This window comes from Ostrea edulis, chromosome 10, assembly GCF_947568905.1.
Source record: "Ostrea edulis chromosome 10, xbOstEdul1.1, whole genome shotgun sequence".
Lineage (NCBI taxonomy): Eukaryota > Metazoa > Mollusca > Bivalvia > Ostreida > Ostreidae > Ostrea > Ostrea edulis.
Genome location: NC_079173.1, coordinates 32,615,508 through 32,640,571, shown reverse-complemented (window position 1 = coordinate 32,640,571; position 25,064 = coordinate 32,615,508). Strand labels below are relative to the sequence as shown.

At 34.8% G+C, this 25,064-nt stretch overlaps 2 protein-coding genes across 2 annotated transcripts in view; both read left to right on the top strand.

The window, feature by feature from the left end:
* The window catches only part of LOC125665806 (uncharacterized), a 247,148-nt gene that overhangs the window by 17,524 nt on the left and 204,560 nt on the right, over positions 1-25,064 (top strand). The gene's annotated exons all lie outside the window — the stretch shown is intronic.
* On the top strand, positions 9,919-23,274 carry LOC125665812 (uncharacterized). Its single transcript, XM_048898700.2, has 5 exons — positions 9,919-10,086; positions 13,823-13,908; positions 15,027-15,138; positions 18,385-18,494; positions 23,049-23,274. The coding sequence occupies exons 1-5, from the start codon at positions 9,939-9,941 to the stop codon at positions 23,205-23,207; spliced, it is 615 nt and encodes a 204-aa protein (XP_048754657.1). The 5' UTR covers positions 9,919-9,938; the 3' UTR covers positions 23,208-23,274.

Here is a 25,064-nt window from a genome sequence, read left to right as displayed (position 1 = left end):
TATGTGGTAACATCTTTATGTTATGTGGTTATATCATTACGTTATGTGGTTGCATCATTACGTTATGTTGATGCTTCTTTATGTTATGTGGTCACATCATTATGTTATGTGGTAACATCATTATGTTATATGCAAACATCCTTATGTTATGATAAACTTTCAAGTGATCTCGATTGATACAGATGCAAAATGGCGCGCTTAAATTCAATCGTTGTGTTTTCAGAATTATTACATTGTCTGGCCTGTACCCTTTTTAAAATTTGTCGTCTTTTCGTTATTTAGAGGCGAAAAGACGACAAAATGAAAGCGACTGTATCATGTAAATAACATGAAATAAACGCAAAGAAATTATTTGCCAATTGCATACTGATAGAATGAAATACATAAAGAGCATCGTATATACATACAACACATTCAATTCTTGCAAAATACAGGACATACACATAAGTAATGCACATAGCATGCTTACCTAGAAAACGCATTAAATGCGGACAGCTATTTACATGAATGTGTACATTTAAAATGGCAGATACTCGTTCTGCTGATAAATCTACGAAACAAAATCATAAACTCCATTTTTATTTCGACAGTTGTGATTCCATTATACAGATTGCTACACGCTGAACCCACAGGGATATAAAGTATGGACACTATTACCCCCCCCCCCCCCCTCCTTTCTGAATTTGTTTGCGGTGATAATTTCTCCGAAATGTGTGGATTCCTGTCTATCCCATCCCAATTTCGATTTATGTAATCGTTTCACGCTTTTTGTAAGCTTTAGAGATTGGCGTTCTACCGGTATGATAAAATAACAGTAGAAATTTGCAAAAAGTGTGAAAAGATTGTTTTTGAACATATTTTATTGATGAAATCAAAAGGATTGGGAACAAGTTCTGACAACTTACAAGTCCCTCTCCTAAAATATTACAATATGTCATGCAAGGTAATAATTAACAGGTATAATGTACAATGATTAAACAAATCTACAAGTTTCTTCTATAAATTTATGAACAACTGAAAAAATAGTTATATTAGTTTGCAGAGGTAAATTGATATCACCGCATAATAACAATTTTGTATCAATATTAACCAAGTCAAGCATGAAAAGGCGATTAAAATGATCATTTCTAGCCCTGGAGTAATTTTTACAAGCAAAAAAGAAATAATATATATCTTCATTAGTATGTCCACATGTACAAAACGGAGAATTTGTAATATTTAATTTATAAAGATCATAATTAAGTATACAGTTGTATCTTATATTAGCTTTGTATGAATAATGTTGATATATCGTTTTCCAAAAGAGTAATATGATGGTGGTATTGTAATGTCTGTTATTATATTTTTGCGGAATGAATTGATTGAAATGGCTTCTCTGGTTTCTACATTTAATAAATTCCACTGTTTTACAGAGTCAGGTACAAATGATTTTTTGAATAACTCTAATCTGCATTTTGGAATGTAAAACTTATCATTGTTTCTAGTATTATAAAGGGATATATTTTCATGTTTATGTGGAATAATTTCATTTAAATAATCAGGGGCGCTACCATTGCAAATTTTAAACATGGTAGTCATTTTTGCAATATAACGTCTACTTTTTAAAGTTAGCCAGCCTGTTTCTGAATAAAGGGATTCTCTAGATGCAAAAATAGGAAGACCAGTAACAATTCTAGCTGCACATAATTGCACTTTTTCAAGCTTATCAGTATCGTGAACAGATTACAAATGGGATAGACAGGGAGTCCACATATTTCGGAGATATCGCTGCAAAGAAAAATCAGAAGTGTGTGTGTGTGTGTGGGGGGGGGGGGGGGGGGGGGGGGGGGGGGGGAGGGAGTAGTAGTATCCATACTTCAGGTGCCTGTGATTGAACCTGTGCCAATAAGGATGTCTCCAGTTGAATCGGGAAAAATCTAAGTCGAATATTTTTCCCTTATTCAATGCTTGACCGCTCAAGGTTTTTTGCAGTTTCTGATCATGCATGCGCATCTATTTGGATAAATTGCATTCACAATTCAATATTTATAGATAATTATATACAAGCAAGATTAATAAACGATAATATACATTTTGGGGGTGATACGGGTATGACATGCACAATCCAAAATAGACATTTGATTACACAAAAAATATATACATGTATATACGAGGGAATATTGTACAGCTTTCAAACTTTGTTGTCTCTTCGGGACTGACAAATATTTACCGTCACTCAAATATTTACCGTCACTTTGCATGTACATTACATGAGAGAGAGAGAGAGAGAGAGAGAGAGAGAGAGAGAGAGAGAGCTAGAGCTAGATGTCCTATTTCGATGTACAATGTCATTCGACAGGAGGAAAGAACATTGATCACTAAGTGTTAGCTTACAAGCATTCATGAATTTCAAATATTTAAAATTATTGTATTTACAATATAGTGGAAACTTACAAGAGTGACATCGGTGTTCATATTTGAATTCAATTAGAATTTAAAAAAAAAAATGATAGTTTGGGTTTGGACATAAATATATTCAATTATAAAGTACTAAAAGTCTCTCAAGTTGCACGAAACTCTTAAGTTTAACAATTCCTTCTTGATATCGTGATATACAAGCACGTAGCATTGTTTTTAAAAATAGGGGAAGGGTCGGCCGGGGTTCACTTCACACTTGCAATAGAATTGTTGACAAGCAATAAAGTACTTCTGTCCAAATCCCATTATCTTATAAATCGTAGGAGGGGAGGGGGGGGGGGGAGATTAGTTCACTACACGTATTCTTCAATTCAGCACTTCCCGTGGGGATCCGGGTTAGAATAGGTACTCAGTAGCCCTTGTTTGTCATAATGGGGCAGTCCTTCGGATGACACCGCAAAATCCGAGGTCCCGTGTCACAGCAGGTGTGGCACGAAAAAGATCCCCCCTGCTCATAGGCCGTTAGCGCCGAACATAGGCCTAAATTTTGCAGCCCTTCACCAACAATGGTGACGTCTCCATATTCAGTGAAATATTCTCGAGAGGGACGTTAAACAATATATGTAATTCATCAATCAATTCAGTACTTCAAACATCAACTGCCTTTCATTACTATTTTTAAAAATGGGGAGGAGGCAGTAAATCAATCGAACTTTGCATGTAGAAAATATGGGATTTGTGTGTTAAAATAACGAAAAAGTAAATTGCAAAAAGGGGATATACCAGGCACCCTGCCCATCCTAACCCCCTGTTTTAACGTGCCTGGTATAACATTCACACAAAGAAATTTCTTCAGTAGAATACAATTATCTGAGCACCATAATTTAATTCTAAAAGTTTCCTTCTTTGTATATGTAATTAATAATTATCCACAACAATCAGCAAATTTCATATTGAATTCCTATAAAGTCAGACAGAAAAAATAACGGGGAAACCTGTACATGTATTTTGTTGTCTTTCGGTTTTTTCTAGAAACGAAAAGTCGCTAATTATCGTTTTGTCGTCTTTTCACCTCCAAATAACGAAAAGACGACAAATTCTAAAATGGCACAAATCAGTCACTATCCCTAACTCAATTTCATTTTAAAAGTAATCCTGGAAACACTCTGTTTGAATTTGTGAATTTTAGCGCGCTATTTTGCATCTGTATCAATCGAGATCACTTGAAAGTTTATCATAACATAATGATGTTTGCACATAACATAATGATGTTACCACATAACATAATGATGTACAAATGTAACCACATAACATAAAGAAGTATCGATATAACATAATGATGTTACCACATAACGTAATGATGTAACCTCATAACATACTGATGTCACCACACAACATAATGATGTTTGCACATGACATAATGATGTGACCACATAACATAAAGAAGTATCGGCATAACGTAATAATGTTACCACATAACGTAATGATGTAACGACATAACATAAAGAGGTATCGATATAACGTAATGATGTTACCACATAACGTAATGATGTAACCACATAAATAATGATGTAACCACATAACATAAAGAAATATTGACATAACGTAATGATGTTACCACATAACGTAATGATGTAACCACATAACATAATGATGTAACCACATAACATAATGATGTAACCACATAACCTTATATAAATATTGCATGTAGTTGAGGGTAACATCGACAATTTTCACCCCGAGAAAACCATTGTCAACCGAGGCGTAGCCGAGGTTGGCAATGGTTTCTCGAGGGGTGAAAATTTCAATGTTCCCCTCAACTACATGCAATATTTGTTTTATTATACTGAATGTTATGTAAACTGGAAAGCAGAAAAACTTACGTCTGTTGACATTTGATCAATCACTGTCATGCGATATTTCGTATTTCGATGCGGGTACTCGCGTTTGTTACAAACGCTCAAACGACGTCGTCTAGCAATCTACGGCGAACCGTACGCGCATAAATTTGACGCATGTGATAATTTTTTATAACATCACCCGTTGTCAAGTACTGTTACCCGTTGCTAGATACTATCACCCTGGGGCGCGTGTTTTTTGTTCTCAGAGGGTAACAATATGTTTTTTCAAATGCTTCTCGACCAATCAGGTTCGAGTATTTTACATGAAAGTATAATAAAAAGAAATATCGACATAACGTAGTGATGTAACCACATAACGTAATCATGTAACCACATAACATAAAGATGTATCGACATAACGTAAGGCTGAATTACACTATAAGGCAGAAACGGCGTTCCATAAGTAAGCATTCCTTATCGACCGGTCACACCCGCCGTAAGCCCTATATCTTGATATGGCCGTGAAACCATACATTGAGAGTAGACTTTTAAGTCTAAATTTCGAATCTAACTAACTTTTGAGATAATTTTCATAAACAAATAAAATTGTCAGTGTATGTTTGTATCTAATTTTTTTTTATAAAACATTATGTCTTTTTTTTTTAAACCTGTGATAGACAAATTTAAGTTATAAGTAATCAAAACTTTGACTTAAATCTATTCTCAGTTTATGGTCGTGAGGTCAGGTAAACGGAGTGATCCGTAGTCAAAATCAGTGTGCCAAGACTCATATTTACAGAGAATGGAGGGATTCGCAACCACTGCAGGATGGGTGGACTCACATTTACCTGTGTCTGAAGCTATGATTTACTCAAGCGGTTCCAGTTGACAGCAGAAGGAATCCATTCCAAATTCCGCTCTCCTAAACCAGACCAAGGTGAGAATTCATTGAATGTTGTTTTGTTCGTCTTGATAAGTATGTTGAGAAGTGGTTGAATTTGGCAATATGTCCAAGGAGACATGGAAACCTTAACATTTATTCTTGGGAGAATCAGTTGTGGTCGATGGTTCATATTTCTAAAAGACATTCACAAACTGTAGAAGATATATATGAAACCCCAAAAAGTTCCAATAACCACCGTCATAGTTAGACGTCAAAGTAAAAACACGATTCACGGCAGGGGATGCTTACTCCTCCAAGACACCTGATCCCACCTCTGGTGTGTCCAGGGACCCGTGTTTGCCCAACTCTCTATTTTGTATTGCTTATAGTAGTTACAAGATTGACAACTGTTCACAATCTTCACCTGCAATCTTTAGTCTCCTCAAATACAGGTAGCTCTGTCAGTTTAGCAAGAGGCCTTGGACCCTGACATGACGAACTGACATATTCATCAACTAACTCTGAATTTATACCTCTATGCAACTCAGTTGGTCGGTTGCGTATCTCGGGTTTAAACCCACGATCAATGATACCGGATTTGAATCCAGACTTACGCGTTGCAGACAGGTAGGGCGGGGTGAGAACAGCTCAGAATAACGGTAAATGATGCACCAGGTGTACGAGTGGCTTAAACACAGCTTCATGTATCAGGATGCAGTTGGTAGGTTTTATTACCATCTTGCAGAAAGATTGATTAGAAGAGAAAAAAAAAAAATGTTAGAGACAGACTTCATCCTATCACGTAATTATAGTGATACCGATTTTATAAGTATATTTCGACTAAGCAAAGACACTATTTTGTCTATTCTAGAGAATATTGATGGTGATTTGGGCAATGAGATTATACGCAATTCATCGATCTTTATATTGAATCAACTTCTAATAACTTTCAGATGTCAGCTGGAAGTCTGTTATCAGTAAATGGGGATTTGTTTGGGGTACACAAAAGTACTATGTCGAGAATTAGGAAGATAATGTCGCGTGCAACGGCTTCTTTGGACAATAATCATACAAACTTTCCTGCTGGAAATAGAATTTTAGATGTCCAAGGAATGCTTATGCAACATAGTAGCGTACCTGGTGTTGTGGGACTGAGAGATTGTACCCACATTCCCAATATTTCTCTCAGAGGGATAATGCTGAGCTGTTTTTGAAGCGAACAAAGGAATTACAACTTAGGTAACTTCGACTCCCCCCCCCCTTGCATTTAAACCCGGCTTACGCGATTCATGGATCAATCACTGGTAGTGATGGGAACTATAGATGCGCATCGACCGTGTGTCTCTCTCTAAATGTTTAGCCATGTCTTCCCTATCTTCTTCCCTCTCTTTCTACCGTTCGCTCATCTCTCTCAAATTTCCTCTCCTCCTTATTAGCTACAAAGTCTAAAGCTCTCCTACCTCAACAAACTCCGTCTTAATATAAAATGAGCAAGAAAACGCTCGATGTACACATAAAACTGAAACATGCAATCAAATGGCTACTGGCAGAACAAATACTACCTACGTAAACTAAATTACACAGCCTAAAAAACTTTGTTGTACAGAAAAAAATACAATTGCTGAGACTATCAAATGTCACTTGATTGAACAAAAATTCATTCCACCGCTCCCAACAAAAAGTCACAATTAACCCCTGTGACTGTGTTGGGTTCTTTATTAACCGTATTTCCTCTACAGTGATTGGTTGGATGTTGCCAATCAAGGACAACACGAATATCCAACGTGATAACAATTTATTTACAAAATGGATAATAAAACTGAAAGATAAAGGATGCGAGTCGATGATAAGCAGGCTACATCAGATTGAGGCGCCAGGAAAATGTCAAAGACATTTCACGAGGAAGTTCCTGTAACACGTGTCCCGATCACGTTCTATCAATCCATAAATGGTTTCCCCAGCCCAGATATATAGTGCTATCGGTCGTCCATAAGCTGACTCAAACTAGAAGTACTAACTCACTGTCACCTATTTGAAATATTGCGCAACATCATACAGTAAATTAACAAAATTAATCCTATCTGTTGAATACACGTCATGAACCCAAAATATTGAACAGTACGTCACAGATATAGTCATAACGTAATTTGATCTAAATTCAATGTACAATTGATTTAAAAAAAAATATATATACTCAATTCAAAACGTAATACAAATTTATACGGATAACTCTGATTTTGACTACGGATAACTCCGTTTACCTGATCAAGATATTGGGATCACAGCGGCTGTGACCGGTCAACAGGGGATGTTTACTTCTCCTTCTCCTAGGCATCTGATCCGATATGTGGTATGTTTGTCCAACTCTCTATTTTGTATTGCTTATAGGAGTTATGAGATTAATCACTGTTCATCATCTTCACCTTTATATTAGCTTCTTTTGAATACATAGGTAAAAAAAAACCTAGTACCACACAGGTAACACCTCCCAATGGGAGTAGAGTATAACAACCAACATCCGGAAGTAAACACCTCCCAAGTTCCCTCAGCAGGGGGTATGACGACCAACAACCGGAAGTAATACTTCCCGAGGTCCCTCATCAGGGGAGTATAACGACCAACAACCGGAAGTAGCACTTCCCGAGGTCCCTCAGCAGGGGAGTATAACAACCAACAACCGGAAGTAATACTTCCCGAAGTCCCTCAACAGGGGAGTATAACAACCAACAAGCGGAAGTAACACTTCCCGAGGTCCCTCAGCATGGGAGTATAACGACCAACAATCGGAAGTAACACTTCCCGAGGTCCCTCAGCAGGGGAGTATAACGACCAACAACCGGAAGTAATACTTCCTGAGGTCCCTCAGCAGGGGAGTATAACGACCAACAACCGGAAGTAACACTTCCCGAGGTCCCTCAGCAGGGGAGTATAACAACCAACAACCGGAAGTAATACTTCCCGAGGTCCCTCATCAGGGGAGTATAACGACCAACAACCGGAAGTAGCACTTCCCGAGGTCCCTCAACAGGGGAGTATAACAACCAACAAGCGGAAGTAACACTTCCCGAGGTCCCTCAGCATGGGAGTATAACGACCAACAATCGGAAGTAACACTTCCCGAGGTCCCTCAGCAGGGGAGTATAACGACCAACAACCGGAAGTAGCACTTCCCGAGGTCCCTCAACAGGGGAGTATAACAACCAACAAGCGGAAGTAACACTTCCCGAGGTCCCTCAGCAGGGGAGTATAACGACCAACAACCGGAAGTAACACTTCCCGAGGTCCCTCAGCAGGGGAGTATAACGACCAACAACCGGAAGTAACACTTCCCGAGGTCCCTCAGCAGGGGAGTATAACGACCAACAACTGAAATATACACGGGCGATTTACCTGTTCTACAGCTAATTATAGAATTAATACAGCTCAGTGACCATTGAAGCATAAGAATTGACAACCTGTTTTTCATTATAAAATGATTGATTATCCATGGAAAATATAAACTTTTTCACAATCAATAGTTTATAAACTTTTTCACAATCAATAGTTTATCTCATCAAGCTATAGGGCTCACACCGGGTGTGACCGGTCGACAGGGGACGCTTACTTATCCTAGGCAAAGGGCTCACACCGGGTGTGACCGGTCGACAGGGGACGTTTACTTATCCTAGGCATCTGATCCCATCTGTGGTATTCATTTACTGGATATCTTATCCATTGAATACAATTCCTCCGAAATATAGTTTTTGTTGTCTTTGGTGATCAGGTCTTCAAACTGTCTGTCCTGTTGGGATCCAGGTTACAATAAGTCCTCAGTACTCCTTGTTTGTCGTAAGAGACGATTAAATGGGGCGGTTCTTCGGATGAGACCGCAAAAACCGAGATCCCGTATCACAGCAGGTGTGGCAAGATCGATCCCTCCCTGCTCAATGGCCATAAGGGCCAAGCAAAAACCTAAATTTTGCAGTTCTTCAACGGCAATGGTGACATCTCCACATGGGTGAAAGATTCTCGAGAGGGTCGTTAAACAATATAAAATCAATCACTCTGCGTCCAGGTTACACAACCGGGGTTTGGTACTCCCATTCCTATTATGACGCTCGCTTCGGAAACAGGTTCGGGTTCGATTGTCAATCCCAGCACTATGACAAGCGTTCTGAGGACCTATTCTAACCCGGATCCCTACGGGAGTCCTGGATGCAGAGGTATAAATATCAAGTTGTTACGTGATTGGTTAAAATCTATGTGAAGTTATTTGGAATTGAAAAAAAAAATATTATAGGATTCTGAATTAATTGTCGGAATGAAAAATTATCGCATAAAAATGGAGAAATGACTGAGATCCTTTGACTTATTCCTTCCCTTCCCTCCACCTCCTACCGCATTAACATTTACATATACAGACAAGTGGCTAGTGTGATGGTAAAACGTAGCTAATAGACTGTGTAATTAAAATCATTATAGCGTCATATCATTCGACCACAATTGCAATTTATTAATGTACTCGTAGGTTGAAAAGTCAATGTAGATGTGAAATACAAACAAATCTTAATAAGTATCTTCACAACATGATGCTTCGTGACCGGGAAGTCGTGCGTTCGAGCCCTGCTCGTGCCAAACCAAACACGTAGTCATAGGCAATGATTGCTCCTTCGCTAAACACATGCAATCATTATCATTATCACCAGGGTTTTTGTCAAACGTAGACAAATTGCTAAATCTTCCCAAAAAGAGTAAATACGTAAATGCTATGATCATCAATAGCCCAAACGATGTGTCACAATGCGGTCCCTGTACATTATATAAACGGAGTCACTAGGATGAGGCAGTCACTGCGGACCCATCTCGGTAAGCTTATTGTAAGGATGATTTGCACGTATGTTCTAGCTTTAGGCCTCATTGCCCTGACGCAGGGATGTACTTGGCTTCCCAAAGTTGACCAGCAAGAGTATTGCTATGCGGCATACGGTAAAGTATTTTATAGTTAATTCTCCATATACATGCGGTATACTTCAGCACTTTTTGCTTTATCTTTTTTCTGCATATTCGTACATGTTAATAACTAGCATACGAATTACAATTTTGTAAAATTCTGTAGTCTGCGAATACAAACTGGTATTCCAAATCCTAATGGTTGAAAATGGAATCTTAATTTGTACGAGATAGAAACCATTGCAAATTAGAATTTCTATTAGGAGAAAATGGTTTATCTAGATTTCTACCAGGAACCTAAATTGTACTGAGATTGTAGTAGAATTCAATTGAATGACAAATTAGTGGAATTAATGTAATCAAAATTCTTGCTTTATCAACATCAAAAACAAATAGTTAAGAAATATTTAAAAAACACAATTTAAACAATGCAATTCTGATTTTATTTTATCGCTGCAATATGCGTGACGTCTTTGCCAGCGCAAAAACTTAATGGGCGTTGAGACTCGCAAGTTTTCCTATGTCTTCCAAGCTTGAACATTGTACGTGCGAAATTTCTGAAAAGAATATGGCATTGATTGAACTAAACCTGGAAGACAAATTGTTCTTAAATCAAGACCATTTTATGAATAATCATTTTCTACATTCTAACTTTTAAGAATTTTGTCAATTGTATTTACATTTGCAATTTTGATTTCCGAAATTTCGCGTGGAAGGAACGTTGATTCATTTGTTTTCGGGAAGACTGAATCCCCAGTTACATTATTCGTCTTTAGTAATGTAAACCAACTCTATTCGTCACAACTTATTTTCCATTTTACTAGTTATAAACGTGTTTGCGGTGACTAATTGATAATCTTAATAACATTAATGAACTGGTTCGCGGCGAGAAATGTTAATTTCTCAACCTCGCGATAATTTTTCGCACGCGAATAAAGATGTGGAGGAATTTGTGAAGAAATTAATCATAACTCAGACGTCCATCAAAGTAATTTTAGTTTCTTGAAAATAAAGGTTTGTTATACCTGAATCTTATACGAATTCTTTCATCTATTGCCTAACTGTAAAGTTCTAGGTTAAACAAGCCGAGGGCACAACATGTTAACTATGTTACACTATAATATGTTTTATTACATGCAAGACTATGGAAGAAATCCTCTGTGTATGAAATGTAACAGATGTCATAGTCTTCCTGCATGTACAGCATGTATCTGAATCCTTGTCAGAAATCCTACAATTTTATGAGGATTACAGCCATTTGGTTCTTTAGTAGTTTTCAATATTACGTAAACAAGTTGAGCAGGTCTCTACGCAAACGCCAATAAATAAAACAAAAATGCAACCCAGTGTATTTTTTGCACCTCAAAGCAAATCTTATCACATCCAAAATATTCAGGCGGTACCGTATATTGCATTATTACAAATTGCACTAAATATTTCATTTCTCGTAATTGGACAATATGACGTTAAGCATGAAAGGTGAAGATAACGAACACTAATCAATCTCATATTATAATGTCCTTCTCACGGGTATTCGGTGTTTTGAGGGTGATCCTAGTCTTACAAATGTACCCAAACTCATCAGTATAGCTTTGATGTTATCATCAAGTGATTATCCGGATTTTTCATTATCATACCGTTATGGTAGGTCCTATTATCCGGGTTTTTCATTGTCGTGCCGCTATGGTAGATCCTATTATCCGGGTTTTTCATTATCGTGCCGCTATGGTACATGTAGATCCTATTATCCGGGTTTTTCATTATCATGCCGCTATGGTAGGTCCTATTATCCGGGTTTTTCATTGTCGTGCCGCTATGGTAGATCCTATTATCCGGGTTTTTCATTGTCGTGCCGCTATGGTAGATCCTATTATCCGGGTTTTTCATTATCATGCCGCTATGGTAGATCCTACTATGCGGATTTGTCATTATTATGCCGCTATGAAGGTCCTATTCTGATAACTTTCTTTATAATGTTTCGTTGTGTTTCTCCTTCCTATGAAGTCCAAAATTATTATAGAGTCCTTAATTTGACCATGTGTGAGCTATCAGATGAGCGCATCATAAGAGTTAATGAGATATACTCACACATTATGTAATTAGTATGTTTTAGAAGAATACGACAAACTGACCAACAGGTAAAACAAGCATTCTGAAAGTATTGCATGGCAATACATAGTCCCCTACCGGAGGCAAAAATTACTGTACCACAACAATATTCAAAGTTCATTATGTAGGTTATGGTAAAAGAAAAAATTGGGGAACCAGGATAGGAATGGTTGGAAATCAACTATTATTCGAGTAGAGACTACATGTAGACCAAGAAAAAAGACAAATTTATAATTAGGTTTAGGTCTTTAACCAAGTCAATAAACTGTGACATGTAGGTGATCATGAATAACTTAGCTATATTGTAGTATTACTATGTTAGAAGTTTTAATGAGTGTAGTATTCTTATCATCAGAAATAAGAAACGTGGATGTAAACTAACAATTCATGCTATTTTTTTATGTCCAAGGACCATAACTTAATGGAAAATTAACGAACCAAAATGAAATTCGAACTTGATCTGTAACTTGTCATGACAAAGCCATGTACCAAATACCAAATGAATATCTGCAAGCACAACCAAAAAAAAGTACGGAAAACTGATAATTCATGCTATTTTTCTAAGTCCAAGGGCCATAGTTAAGTGAAAAATCAACGGACCGAGACGAAATTCAAACTTGATCTGTAACTTGTTATGACAAAGCAATGTACCAAATATCAAATGGATTTCTGCAAGCACAACTAAACAAAGTCTGGAAAACTGATAATGCATGCTATTTTCTAAGTCCAAGGGCCATGACTAAGTGAAAAATCAACGGACCGAGACGAAATTCAAACTTGATCTCTTACTTGTTATGACAAAGCAATGTACCAAATATCAAATGGATATCTGCAAGCACAACTAAACAAAATCTGGAAAACTGATAATCCATGCAATTTTTCTAAGTCCAAGGGTGTCGACATGAGAAGAAACAATATCTTGCTGTGAGCTTCAACTCGACATTTAGATATATCGACGACGTTTTACCTATTAACAATAATCATTTTCATTCACATGTCGATTCGATACTATTCCTGTGAACTCGAAATAAATGATACCACAGAATCCTCCACATCTGCTTCGTACTTGGATATTTTATTGAAAATAGATCTTAACGGCAAACCAACGATTCGACGTTATGACAAACGGGATCATTTCAGTTTCTCTATCGTCAATTCCCCATATTTATGTAGTAATATTCCATTATCACCGGCATATGGTGTTTATATCTCAAATGATTCGATACACAAGAGATCGATCTGCGTATGATCAGTTTTTAAATCGGGGTTACTGAAAAACAAGTTGATGTTGCAGGGGTTTCAACTGTCTCGTTTAAAGTCAGTATTTCGCAAATTGTATGGTCGTTATGGTGATCGAGTTAGTAAATGCAACCTATCATTGGGTTAGATGATGTCTCACGTGTTTCCTTTCGATTGTGAGGCCGTTCTTGGCACACTGATAAGACTATGGATTTCTCCGTTTACCTAATAAAGATTTAGGGCTCACAGCGGATGCAACCGGTCGACGTGGGATGCTTACTCATCCAAGGCACCTGATTTCACCTCTGGAATATCCAGGGGTCCGTGTTAGCCCAACTCTCTATTTTGTTTTGCTCAAAAAAGTTATGAGATGATCTCCGTCATCTTCACCTTTCATAGATATACTTCCATTACTATTTGGCAGTTTTCGAGGCTGAAGTAAACGAGAAACATACCCTGGATGGGTCCTTTGGTTACAGACATGGAATTGCTGTCAAAAAGGCATACAAGGTTAGTAAACTTTAAATGGCTATCAAACGTACTTGTAAGACCTGTAAACTGGTAAAGAGATGTCAAAGACGATTCTAGCGTTTGTAAACCTGTAAGTGAATTCCACCAAGGAGACATAAAAACCTTGTAAACTTGTGATTGAGTGCCAAGGCGACATATTAAACTTATAAACTTGTAATTGAGTGTCAAGGAGACATAAAAAGCTTGTAAACTTGTACATGTAACAGTTGGTAGAAACTGAGAGAACAAATTACTTATGCATACATGTATATGTTTTCATAAGGTGAAGGTCAGTTTGTTACGAGTGTGTATTGAATTTGAAGAGCAGAACGGGATGCATATGATGTAACCGTGCATAGCTTCGATAGAACTATTTTCTCGCAGTTTATCTACGTCTTTGTCAAAATGCTTTTTTGAAAAAGTACAGGAACATATGCTACTGTTCTTTTTTTATGGCAAAGGCGTTGTGCCGACAAAACATATTCACGTCTTTTCCCTCATACCTTCCTTCGAAAATTTGAGAAAGCACACTCTAAATCCTTTTTACTGACAGCTAGTACACTCTTAAACGACACAAAACACCCTAATGCAGTGTTATTTACAAGTCGTTAATGTGATATTTGGCTTTTGTCAATTAAATCTAATCTGTTTATGTAATGGTTAACAACTGTTATCAAACCTCGCGCGAGGTCGCAAATGACGTTACAGCTAATGGCGGTTAAAATATCGAAGAAAATATGCATATCGCAAGATTTGAATTTCATCGCTTTCAAACTCGAAAAATACGCAAAATGTTTCATTTAAAACACATGTAAAGTAGATTTAATTTGAATTTAATTTGAATTAATTTTGCTGAACAAAATTAAAAAGTTTAGAAATATGCATAGTGTCCTTTCATAGGGTTAATGAGATTGATCACCTTTCGTTATCTTCATTTTTCAATATATAACTGTAAAAAAAAATACTTTGTATGGTTTCATGACATAAAGTTAGCAAAACTATCCAGATGATATGTGGAAATAAAACTTGTGATCTTAAACAGAAGTACATCAGATAACGCACTCACAACTTTCCCTGTCTTGTTTCTTCCTATTAATTCTTCCTATTAATTCACTCAGTTCGATGGTAACAAAGAAGACGTCCTGGCCTTTAAAACTCTGTATGGAAACGGACCAAGGAATTCTTGTGGAGCACAGATTCTGACGGAAGGGAAATCCTATCTTATCTACGGTTTGTAGTTTTCACTGTAACTATTACAATATACATATGATAATATAAAGCACAGAACATTTTTATTTATTTTATTTTATTTTGATACCCATATCCGCCCTTACACGGGGTTGAACTCACGACCCACGGATACAAATCTCCCAGTACCATGTAACCAGCGTGCTAGGTGACGATGGAATTCTCGCCACACTGTCACACGCTACACGGTCAATTAGAATGGAAATGGGATATCGATACATTAAGATAATCGTACAAGATACATATTGCATATGAAATATCTTATATTTAACCACGGAAATAGCAATCAACGTTTAGATAAACGTAACTGCCCGATGTGAAGAAATATTTAATATAAAACATTTAAAAAATTCACAGAAAGCACTAAAACCCAACAACACTCAACATCCAAAATGTCTGATCTAATAGTAGATACGAGGTCAAATGAATAAGGATATAAAAAGCAAAAATGACCAACATTACGAATACTGAAGTGGTTTTTAGTATCAAATTCGGGACGACCTGTTCCTTCTTCAGGACGATAGATGATTTACATAGAAATGAAAATTAAATAAAAATACAAACTAACACCAAAACTAAACAACAAAAGTTGATAACAAACAGAACATCTACATATTGAAATGATCGAGTGTAATGTGGTGCAATGCAAAAGTCTTATCCTAACGAGCGTTAAGACTGAACTAATTAGATCTTACGCGGGATAAAATCAAAACAAAGAACGGGTTAACTAATCAACGAATCAGTATTATTACATGGTATGTTAACTCGTTCTAATGACGGGTTATGATGAGTAATTCGTACTGAACTGCGATTAAAAATAATATAAAAACATCAAATAGAATAATAATTCAATAAAATCTGATATTGGAGTATAGAAATAACGGGAAAAGTCATGATTTGGGGACTAGTGCTTGCTTTTAAGGTTCTTAATAACATGACACCAGAATATATGAACGTTTTTAATTTTGTCAGCCAAGTTAGTTCCAGAACAACAAGAAGTAGCGATAGTGGCATTTTATATTTACCAAAAGTTCGAACTGAATATTATAAACGGTCTTTTAAGGTATCCTCCACAATTTTATGGAATCAGTTGCCCAAGTCTGTCAGAAGGTGTGGTTCTATTACATCTTTTAAATCAGCATATTTGCAGCATTATTTCTCAAATAAGTGATATATAGATATGATGTATATATATATGTGTATATGTTTATTTTCCCCCCAGTGATATCGTATGTGTATTTTATGTATATATTTTATATTATATTATCTATTTTTCTATTCTCTCATTTATCTGTCTGTGAATATGTTTTATACAGGACCACAATGTAAACTAGTCATTTGTACTAATTGTGCTATCCTGTTTAAATAAAAGAATTCATTATTATTATTATTATATACTAGATCTGGATGTAATGAATAATGATAATAAAAATTAAAATAACGATGATGATAAATAAATGAATAGATAATACTATGTTTAAAGAAATTGACTGCTAATGACGATGTTACAAAAAGTAAACGGCAAAAGAAAGTGTAAAACAGACTCCGTTTACCTGATCAGGATATAGGGCTCACGGCGGGTGTGACCGGTCAACAGGGGATGCTTACTCCTCCTAGGCACCTGATCCCACCTCTGGTGTGTCCAGGGGTCCGTGTTTGCGCAACTATCTATTTTGTATTGCTTATAGGAGTTATGAGATTGATCACTGTTCGTTATCTTCACCTTGCACAGAACAACACCGAGTAATAACTAAGAGAAGCTAGGCCGTATTCATTCTAGTGAAGTCATTGGGTGTTTTCATTGTCATTTGGGCGGAATGCATTCAGTCTATGCATACATAATTTCTCCTTGTTTTTTCTCCAACGAGTGTTATGGTCAATAACCACTACAATTATGCCTTCCCATCTGGGTCCTGCGAAATTAAAATGCTCGGCAACGGGTTCTTTGACCCTTTTGGTTTAATGGTGGTTGATCCTTCTACGTAGGTCCCCATTTTCACCTACGTATTGTTGGTCACAGAACTTGCAGTTTATGAGATAGATGCAATTGTCCATGCGACAGGATGTGTCCCCAAGAATTTGGTAGTATCGGCGAATGACAGGGCCATTAAAGCTCTTTGTGCTCGCGCTGTGTTTGCACATCAGAAATCTGTCATTAGAACATGGTTTAAAACCCCCACTGGGCAAAAGATTTTTCAATTTAGTTCGCATTACCATGTTTTTCCAGATTTCTAGGATATCTGAAGGCATCATCATCGTTATTTTATTTTTATCATCATTATTCATTACATCCAGATCTAGTCTCCTAATCATTACTTTTCCCGTTATTTCTATACTTCAATACCAGATTTTTCTTGAATTATTATTCTATTTGATTTTTTTATATTATCTTTCATCACAGTTCAGTACGAATTACCCATTATGATTCGTCATAAAATATAAAATAAAATATTGATGTACTATGATACATGTTTTTAAAATCCAAATTGTATGATTGTCCTTGAGAAATAACAATGAAAACCAGTTATTTTCAGAGAGCAAGCTAGAGTTACTTAAACCTATTTATGCCACATTATTACCCGTACATACATACAAGTGAACATTTCTATATTGACTTGACTTGCAAACATTTCAATAAAGAAGAACATTGACAATATCCACCAACGTGTTAGTAAAGAAAATAAAAATTATCCGGCTTTAAACATACCATGTTTTAGTGCATCTTCTGCATTTGACTATCACCTATCATTTCGTTTTTTAAGACCAACTGAAAAAACTAAATTTTGAAGGTAAAATCTTCAATGTAAATATTACCGAACTTTTGCATATAGAAACGTCCCTGCTTAACAGTATTAAAATGCCCTATGCTATTTAATTTTACTGATAGTTAACCACGTGTCAATCTTTTAATAAATGGAACAGAAAAAAACCCACATTGTTTGTTTACCTGATAAAGAGACACGGCTTCCGGCGGAAATGACCGGCCCACAGTGATGCTTACTTCTACTAGGCACTGATTCAACCTCCGGCATGTCCATCGGTCCGTATTTGCCCTTCTCTTAATTCTGTATTCTTTGTGGGTGTGACTGCCTGATCGCAGTCCGTTAACCCACTGTTTGTATAGCTAACAATGGTCAAGTCAGTAAATCAAAACCACCTGAATTCAGGTAGATCACGTATTCTAATTAAAATACAAATTTTTAAAATTCTCTTTTCTATATGAAATAGCCTACAGAGGATACCTCGGTAAATTACGTATCAATAGATACCGACCAATGGAAAACGTCAAAGACTCTGATAAAGAACGGATGACTACAAAATACGACTGTAACTGTAAGGTAAGACCATTTACTATAGAATCAGCGAGACTATGTACTATAGAATCAGTAAGACTCTCTACTATAGAATCATTAAGACTATCTACTATAGAATCAGTAAGACTATCTACTATAGAATCAGTAAGACTATCTACTAAAGGATCAGTAAGACTATATACTATAGAATCAGTAAGACTGAATACTATAGAATCAGTAAGACTATTTACTATAGAATCAGTGAGACTATGTACAATAGAATCAGTAAGACTGTTTATTATAGAATCAGTAGGACTATCTACTATAGAATTAGTAAGACTATCTACTATAGAATCAGTAAGACTCTATACTATATAATCAGTAAGACTATCTACTATAGAATCAGTAAGACTATCTACTATAGAATCAGTAGGACTATCCACTATAGAATTAGTAATACTATCTACTATAGAATCAGTAAGACTATTTACTATAGAATCAGTAAGACTATCTACTATAGAATTAGTAATACTATCTACTATAGAATCAGTAAGACTATCTACTATAGAATTATTAATACTATCTACTATAGAATCAGTAAAACTATCTACTATAGAATCAATAAGACTATCTACTATAGAATCAGTAAGACTATCTACTATAGAATTAGTAATACTATCTACTATAGAATCAGTAAAACTATCTACTATAGAATCAGTAAGACTGTCTACTATAGAATCCGTAAGACTATCTATTATAGAATCAGTAAGACTATTTACTATAGAATAAGTAAGACTATTTACTATAGCATCAGTAAGACTATCTACTATAGAATCAATAAACCTGTCTACTATAGAATCAGTAAGACTATCTACTATAGAATCAGTAAGACTATCTACTATAGAATCAGTAAGACTATCTACTATAGAATTAGTAATACTATCTACTATAGAATCAGTAAAACTATCTACTATAGAATCAGTAAGATTATCTACTATAGAATTAGTAAGACTATCTACTATAGAATCAGTAAGACTCTATACTATATAATCAGTAAGACTATCTACTATAGAATCAGTAAGACTATCTACTATAGAATCAGTAAGATTATCCACTATAGAATTAGTAATACTATCTACTATAGAATCAGTAAGACTATTTACTATAGAATCAGTAAGACTATCTACTATAGAATCAGTAAGACTATCTACTATAGAATTAGTAATACTATCTACTATAGAATCAGTAAGACTATCTACTAAAGGATCAGTAAGACTATATACTATAGAATCAGTAAGACTGAATACTATAGAATCAGTAAGACTATTTACTATAGAATCAGTGAGACTATGTACAATAGAATCAGTAAGACTGTTTATTATAGAATCAGTAGGACTATCTACTATAGAATTAGTAAGACTATCTACTATAGAATCAGTAAGACTCTATACTATATAATCAGTAAGACTATCTACTATAGAATCAGTAAGACTATCTACTATAGAATCAGTAGGACTATCCACTATAGAATTAGTAATACTATCTACTATAGAATCAGTAAGACTATTTACTATAGAATCAGTAAGACTATCTACTATAGAATTAGTAATACTATCTACTATAGAATCAGTAAGACTATCTACTATAGAATTATTAATACTATCTACTATAGAATCAGTAAAACTATCTACTATAGAATCAGTAAGACTATCTACTATAGAATCAGTAAGACTATCTACTATAGAATTAGTAATACTATCTACTATAGAATCAGTAAAACTATCTACTATAGAATCAGTAAGACTGTCTACTATAGAATCCGTAAGACTATCTACTATAGAATCAGTAAGACTATTTACTATAGAATAAGTAAGACTATTTACTATAGCATCAGTAAGACTATCTACTATAGAATCAATAAACCTGTCTACTATAGAATCAGTAAGACTATCTACTATAGAATCAGTAAGACTATCTACTATAGAATCAGTAAGACTATCTACTATAGAATTAGTAATACTATCTACTATAGAATCAGTAAAACTATCTACTAGAGAATCAGTAAGATTATCTACTATAGAATTAGTAAGACTATCTACTATAGAATCAGTAAGACTCTATACTATATAATCAGTAAGACTATCTACTATAGAATCAGTAAGACTATCTACTATAGAATCAGTAAGATTATCCACTATAGAATTAGTAATACTATCTACTATAGAATCAGTAAGACTATTTACTATAGAATCAGTAAGACTATCTACTATAGAATCAGTAAGACTATCTACTATAGAATTAGTAATACTATCTACTATAGAATCAGTTAGACTATCTACTATAGAATCAGTAAGACTATCTACTATAGAATCAGTAAGACTATTTACTATAGAATCAGTAAGACTATCTACTATAAAATCAGTAATACTATCTAGTATAGAATCAGTAATACTATCTACTATAGAATCAGTAAGACTGTCTACTATAGAATCAGTAATACTTATTTACTATAAAATCAGTAAGATTATCTACTATAGAATCAGTAATACTATCTACTATAGAATTAGTAATACTATCCACTATAGAATCAGTAAGACTATCTACCATAGAATCAGTAATACTATTTATTATAGAATCAGTAAGACTATTTACTATAGAATTAGTATTACTATCTACTATAGAATCAGTAGGACTATCTACTATAGAATTAGTAATAATATCTACTATAGAATCAGTAAGACTATTTATTATAGAATCAGTAATACAATCTACTATAGAATCAGTAAGACTATCTACTATAGAATTAGTAATACTATCTACTATAGAATCATTAAGATTATCTACTATAGAATTAGTAAGATTTGTTACTATTGAATCAGTAAAACTATTTACTATAGAATCAGTAAGACTATTTACTATAGAATCAGTAAGACTATCTACTATAGAATTAGTAATGCTATCTACTATAGAATTAGTAATACTATATAGAATCAGTAAGACTATTTACTATAGAATCATTAAGATTATCTACTATAGAATTTGTAAGATTTGTTACTATAGAATCAGTAAGACTATTTACTATAGAATCAGTAAAACTATTTACTATAGAATAAGTAATACTATGTATTATAGATCAATAAGACTATTTATCTAAGAATCAGTAAGACTTTTTACTATCTATAGACATACAGTGAACTATATTTTGTGTACGCAGGTTTGTTTGTGATGTGGTCAATATTTTACACAAAATCATTGAGGTGATTTATCGTGACGTCATCAGTTTCAGAGGATACTGATACGAATCAAAAAACCACATTGTGGTGAATCGGAAAACCGGAAAACACGCTGTGAAATCAACAGTATCCAAAACGAAACAATGATGGGCATATAACAAATGACGATATTTATGGGTATATAACAAATGACAATACTTATGGGTATATAACAAATGACAATACTTATGGGTAGATAATAAATGGCAATATTTATGGGTAGATAATTAATGACAATATTGATGGGCATATAACAAATGACGATATTTATGGGCATATAACAAATGACAGTATCTATGGGTAGATAATAAATGACAAAGTTTATGCGCATGTAATAAATGACAATACTTATGGGTATATAACAAATGACAATATTTATGGGTATATAACAAATGACAATATTTATGGGTATATAACAAATGACAATATTTATGGGCATTTAACAAATGACGATATCTATGGGTAGATAATAAAAGACAATGTTTATGCGCATGTAATAAATGACAATACTTGTGGGTATATAACAAATGACAATATCTATGGGTATATAACAAATAACGATATTTATGGGCATATAACAAATGACAATATCTATGGGTAGATAATAAATGACAATGTTTATGCGCATGTAATAAATGACAATACTTATGAGTAAATAACAAATGACAATATTCATGGGTATATAACAAATGACAATATTTATGGGTAGATAATAAATGACAATATCTATGGGTAGATAATAAATGACAATATCTATGGGTAGATAATAAATGACAATATTTATGGGTAGATAATTAATGACAATATTTATGGGTATATAACAAATGACAATACTTATATGATAAATGACAATATTTATGGGTAGATAATTAATGACAATATTTATGGGTATATAACAAATGACAATATTTATGGGTATATGATAAATGACAATATATTCATATATATATATATATATATATATATATATATATATATATATATATTATCCAATAATAAAAGTAAAGAAACACAAAACTCAAATAACATTTTACTGTTAGCGCTTTCGGCTTTAATGCCTCTTCAGACATTTATAAAATGAAATAATATTGCTAAGTAACGTCAACATATCACGACGTAAGTTAGTAACGTCAACATATCACGACGTAAGTTAGTAACGTCAACATATCACGATGTAAGTTAGTAACGTCAACATATCACGATGTAAGTTAGTAACGTCAACATATCACGACGTAAGTTAGTAACGTCAACATATCACGACGTAAGTTACTAACGTCAACATATCAATTCTTTTTACAAACTATATATATTATTGTATGCTTTTCAGATAACCTTTCCCTTTCGCGGTCCCAGAATTGATTTACTCCCGCCAACAATGGACGAGTGTAAGGTTCCTGGAAAGTACTGTCCTCTGGGATCGTACTGCAAACGTAACTCGGATGGTCGATGTACGTGGGGGACTTTCGGTGACTGCTACTCGTACTAGGTGTAGTATCAAAAGGAAACCAGACCGTGTGCTATGTATACTATGGTGATTAAATGCTCAAAATGTTGGATATTTAATTTTTCACTTAGAAAAACATTGCATTAAACAAATTTTGAAGGTGTGAAGCTGATGCTTTTCACGCCTTTACGAGTAGATATCGTATATTTCATGTAGTGTGTTGAAACATCCTAAATGAAAACTATGAAAATGAAATATACATATATTTTCTTACACACTAGCATATGCCTTGTGTATGATTGCAAGAAGATATCATAACTTCCTACCTTGTACTTAAATAAATCAAATCAAGGTCAAACGTGCACCTGCAAGTTTCTTTTCTATCATGAAATGAGTAATATTTGGCAAGGATAAAGGTTTGTATCATCTTTCAAAGTAAACAAATTGTAGCGTAAACGTCTTGGAATATGTGCAGTAAACTACGAATTATGTATATTTAACTAAATAAGTAACCCCAATTAACCAAGGTCATGTTAGGTCAGTCCCTACATGTCAGTACAGACTCGTACGTTATATTCTATTCTGACGTAATCACGTTTATATGCGACATTTCTAACGTGAGAGGGCTACTTTAGGTAAAATGCTGGCATTTAACATTTTCAAAAAATCTCTAGAATCACAAATGTTGATGTGTATGATGAATTATGCACACATATTCATGTCAAGTATATTTAATTTTGTTTGAAGTATGACGTGCGGTACTAAGAGGCTCAACTCGGTTTTAAAAGTTTACAAAGAAACTCATCAATATAGGAATTTTCAAAATCATTCTTAAAATACCCAAGTAAACGATGTATCAAATTGAAATACAAGCATCGAGTAGAAATGTATATATAGGTTGGTATCAACAAGATTCTGGAGCTATGATGGGGTGCAATAGACGTCTAAATTTCTAATCCATTAGAGTTTCTTGAATATACCAGAGGTGGGACCAGGTGGAAAAGGGGGTGGGGGTGGTAAACATTTCTTGTAGACCGGGCACATCCGCTGTGAGCCCTACAATCCGTAGTCATATTAGTGTGCCAAAAACGGCCTAACAATCGGTGTGGAACACGTCAGATAGCGTTTGACCCAATGATAAGTTGTATTGGTAAACTAAAGCATTATAACGATCATAGATTTTGCGAAACGCTGATTTTAAACGAGACTGTTGGAACCCTGCATAATCAACTCGTTTGTCAGTAGCCTGTTTCGATTTTAAAACTAATCATACGCAGAATAAGCTCTTGCGTATCGAATCAGTTGAGAGATGTAAACACCATATGCAGGCGTTAATGAAATATTGCTACATAAACACAGGAAGTTGACGATGGAAAAGCTAAAATCATTCCGTTTGTCATAAAGGTGAGTTGTTAGTTGGCCGTTAATATCTATTTTCAATAAAATATCTTAAGTACTAAGCACATGTAGAGGACACTGGGGTGTGTGTTATTTCGAGTTCACGGGGATATATTACATCGACATCTGGATGGAAATGATCATTGTTGATACATGTAGATAAAACTTCGTCGATATATCTAAATATCGAGTTGAAGGTCACAGCAAGATTTGTTTCTTTTCATGTAGAAGCTTTAAATAAACCCTGCTTCATAAGAATATAAGAAAAGGTCAGCTAACAAAGGATCACTTTTCGTGCCCATGGGAATTTCAATTCCATATTGAATTAGAACTAATTGTGTTTGCTTCATACAGTGATATTATGATACATGTACCCAGTATTTCAACCCTTCTGAATAAGTTAAAGATGGAAAGCTTTTCGCACAGACCCTGAAGCGTGCTACTACACCTCCAAAGCGTTTCGTTTCGTTCCGCGCCGACCATTCACCGTTCCGTGCAGAC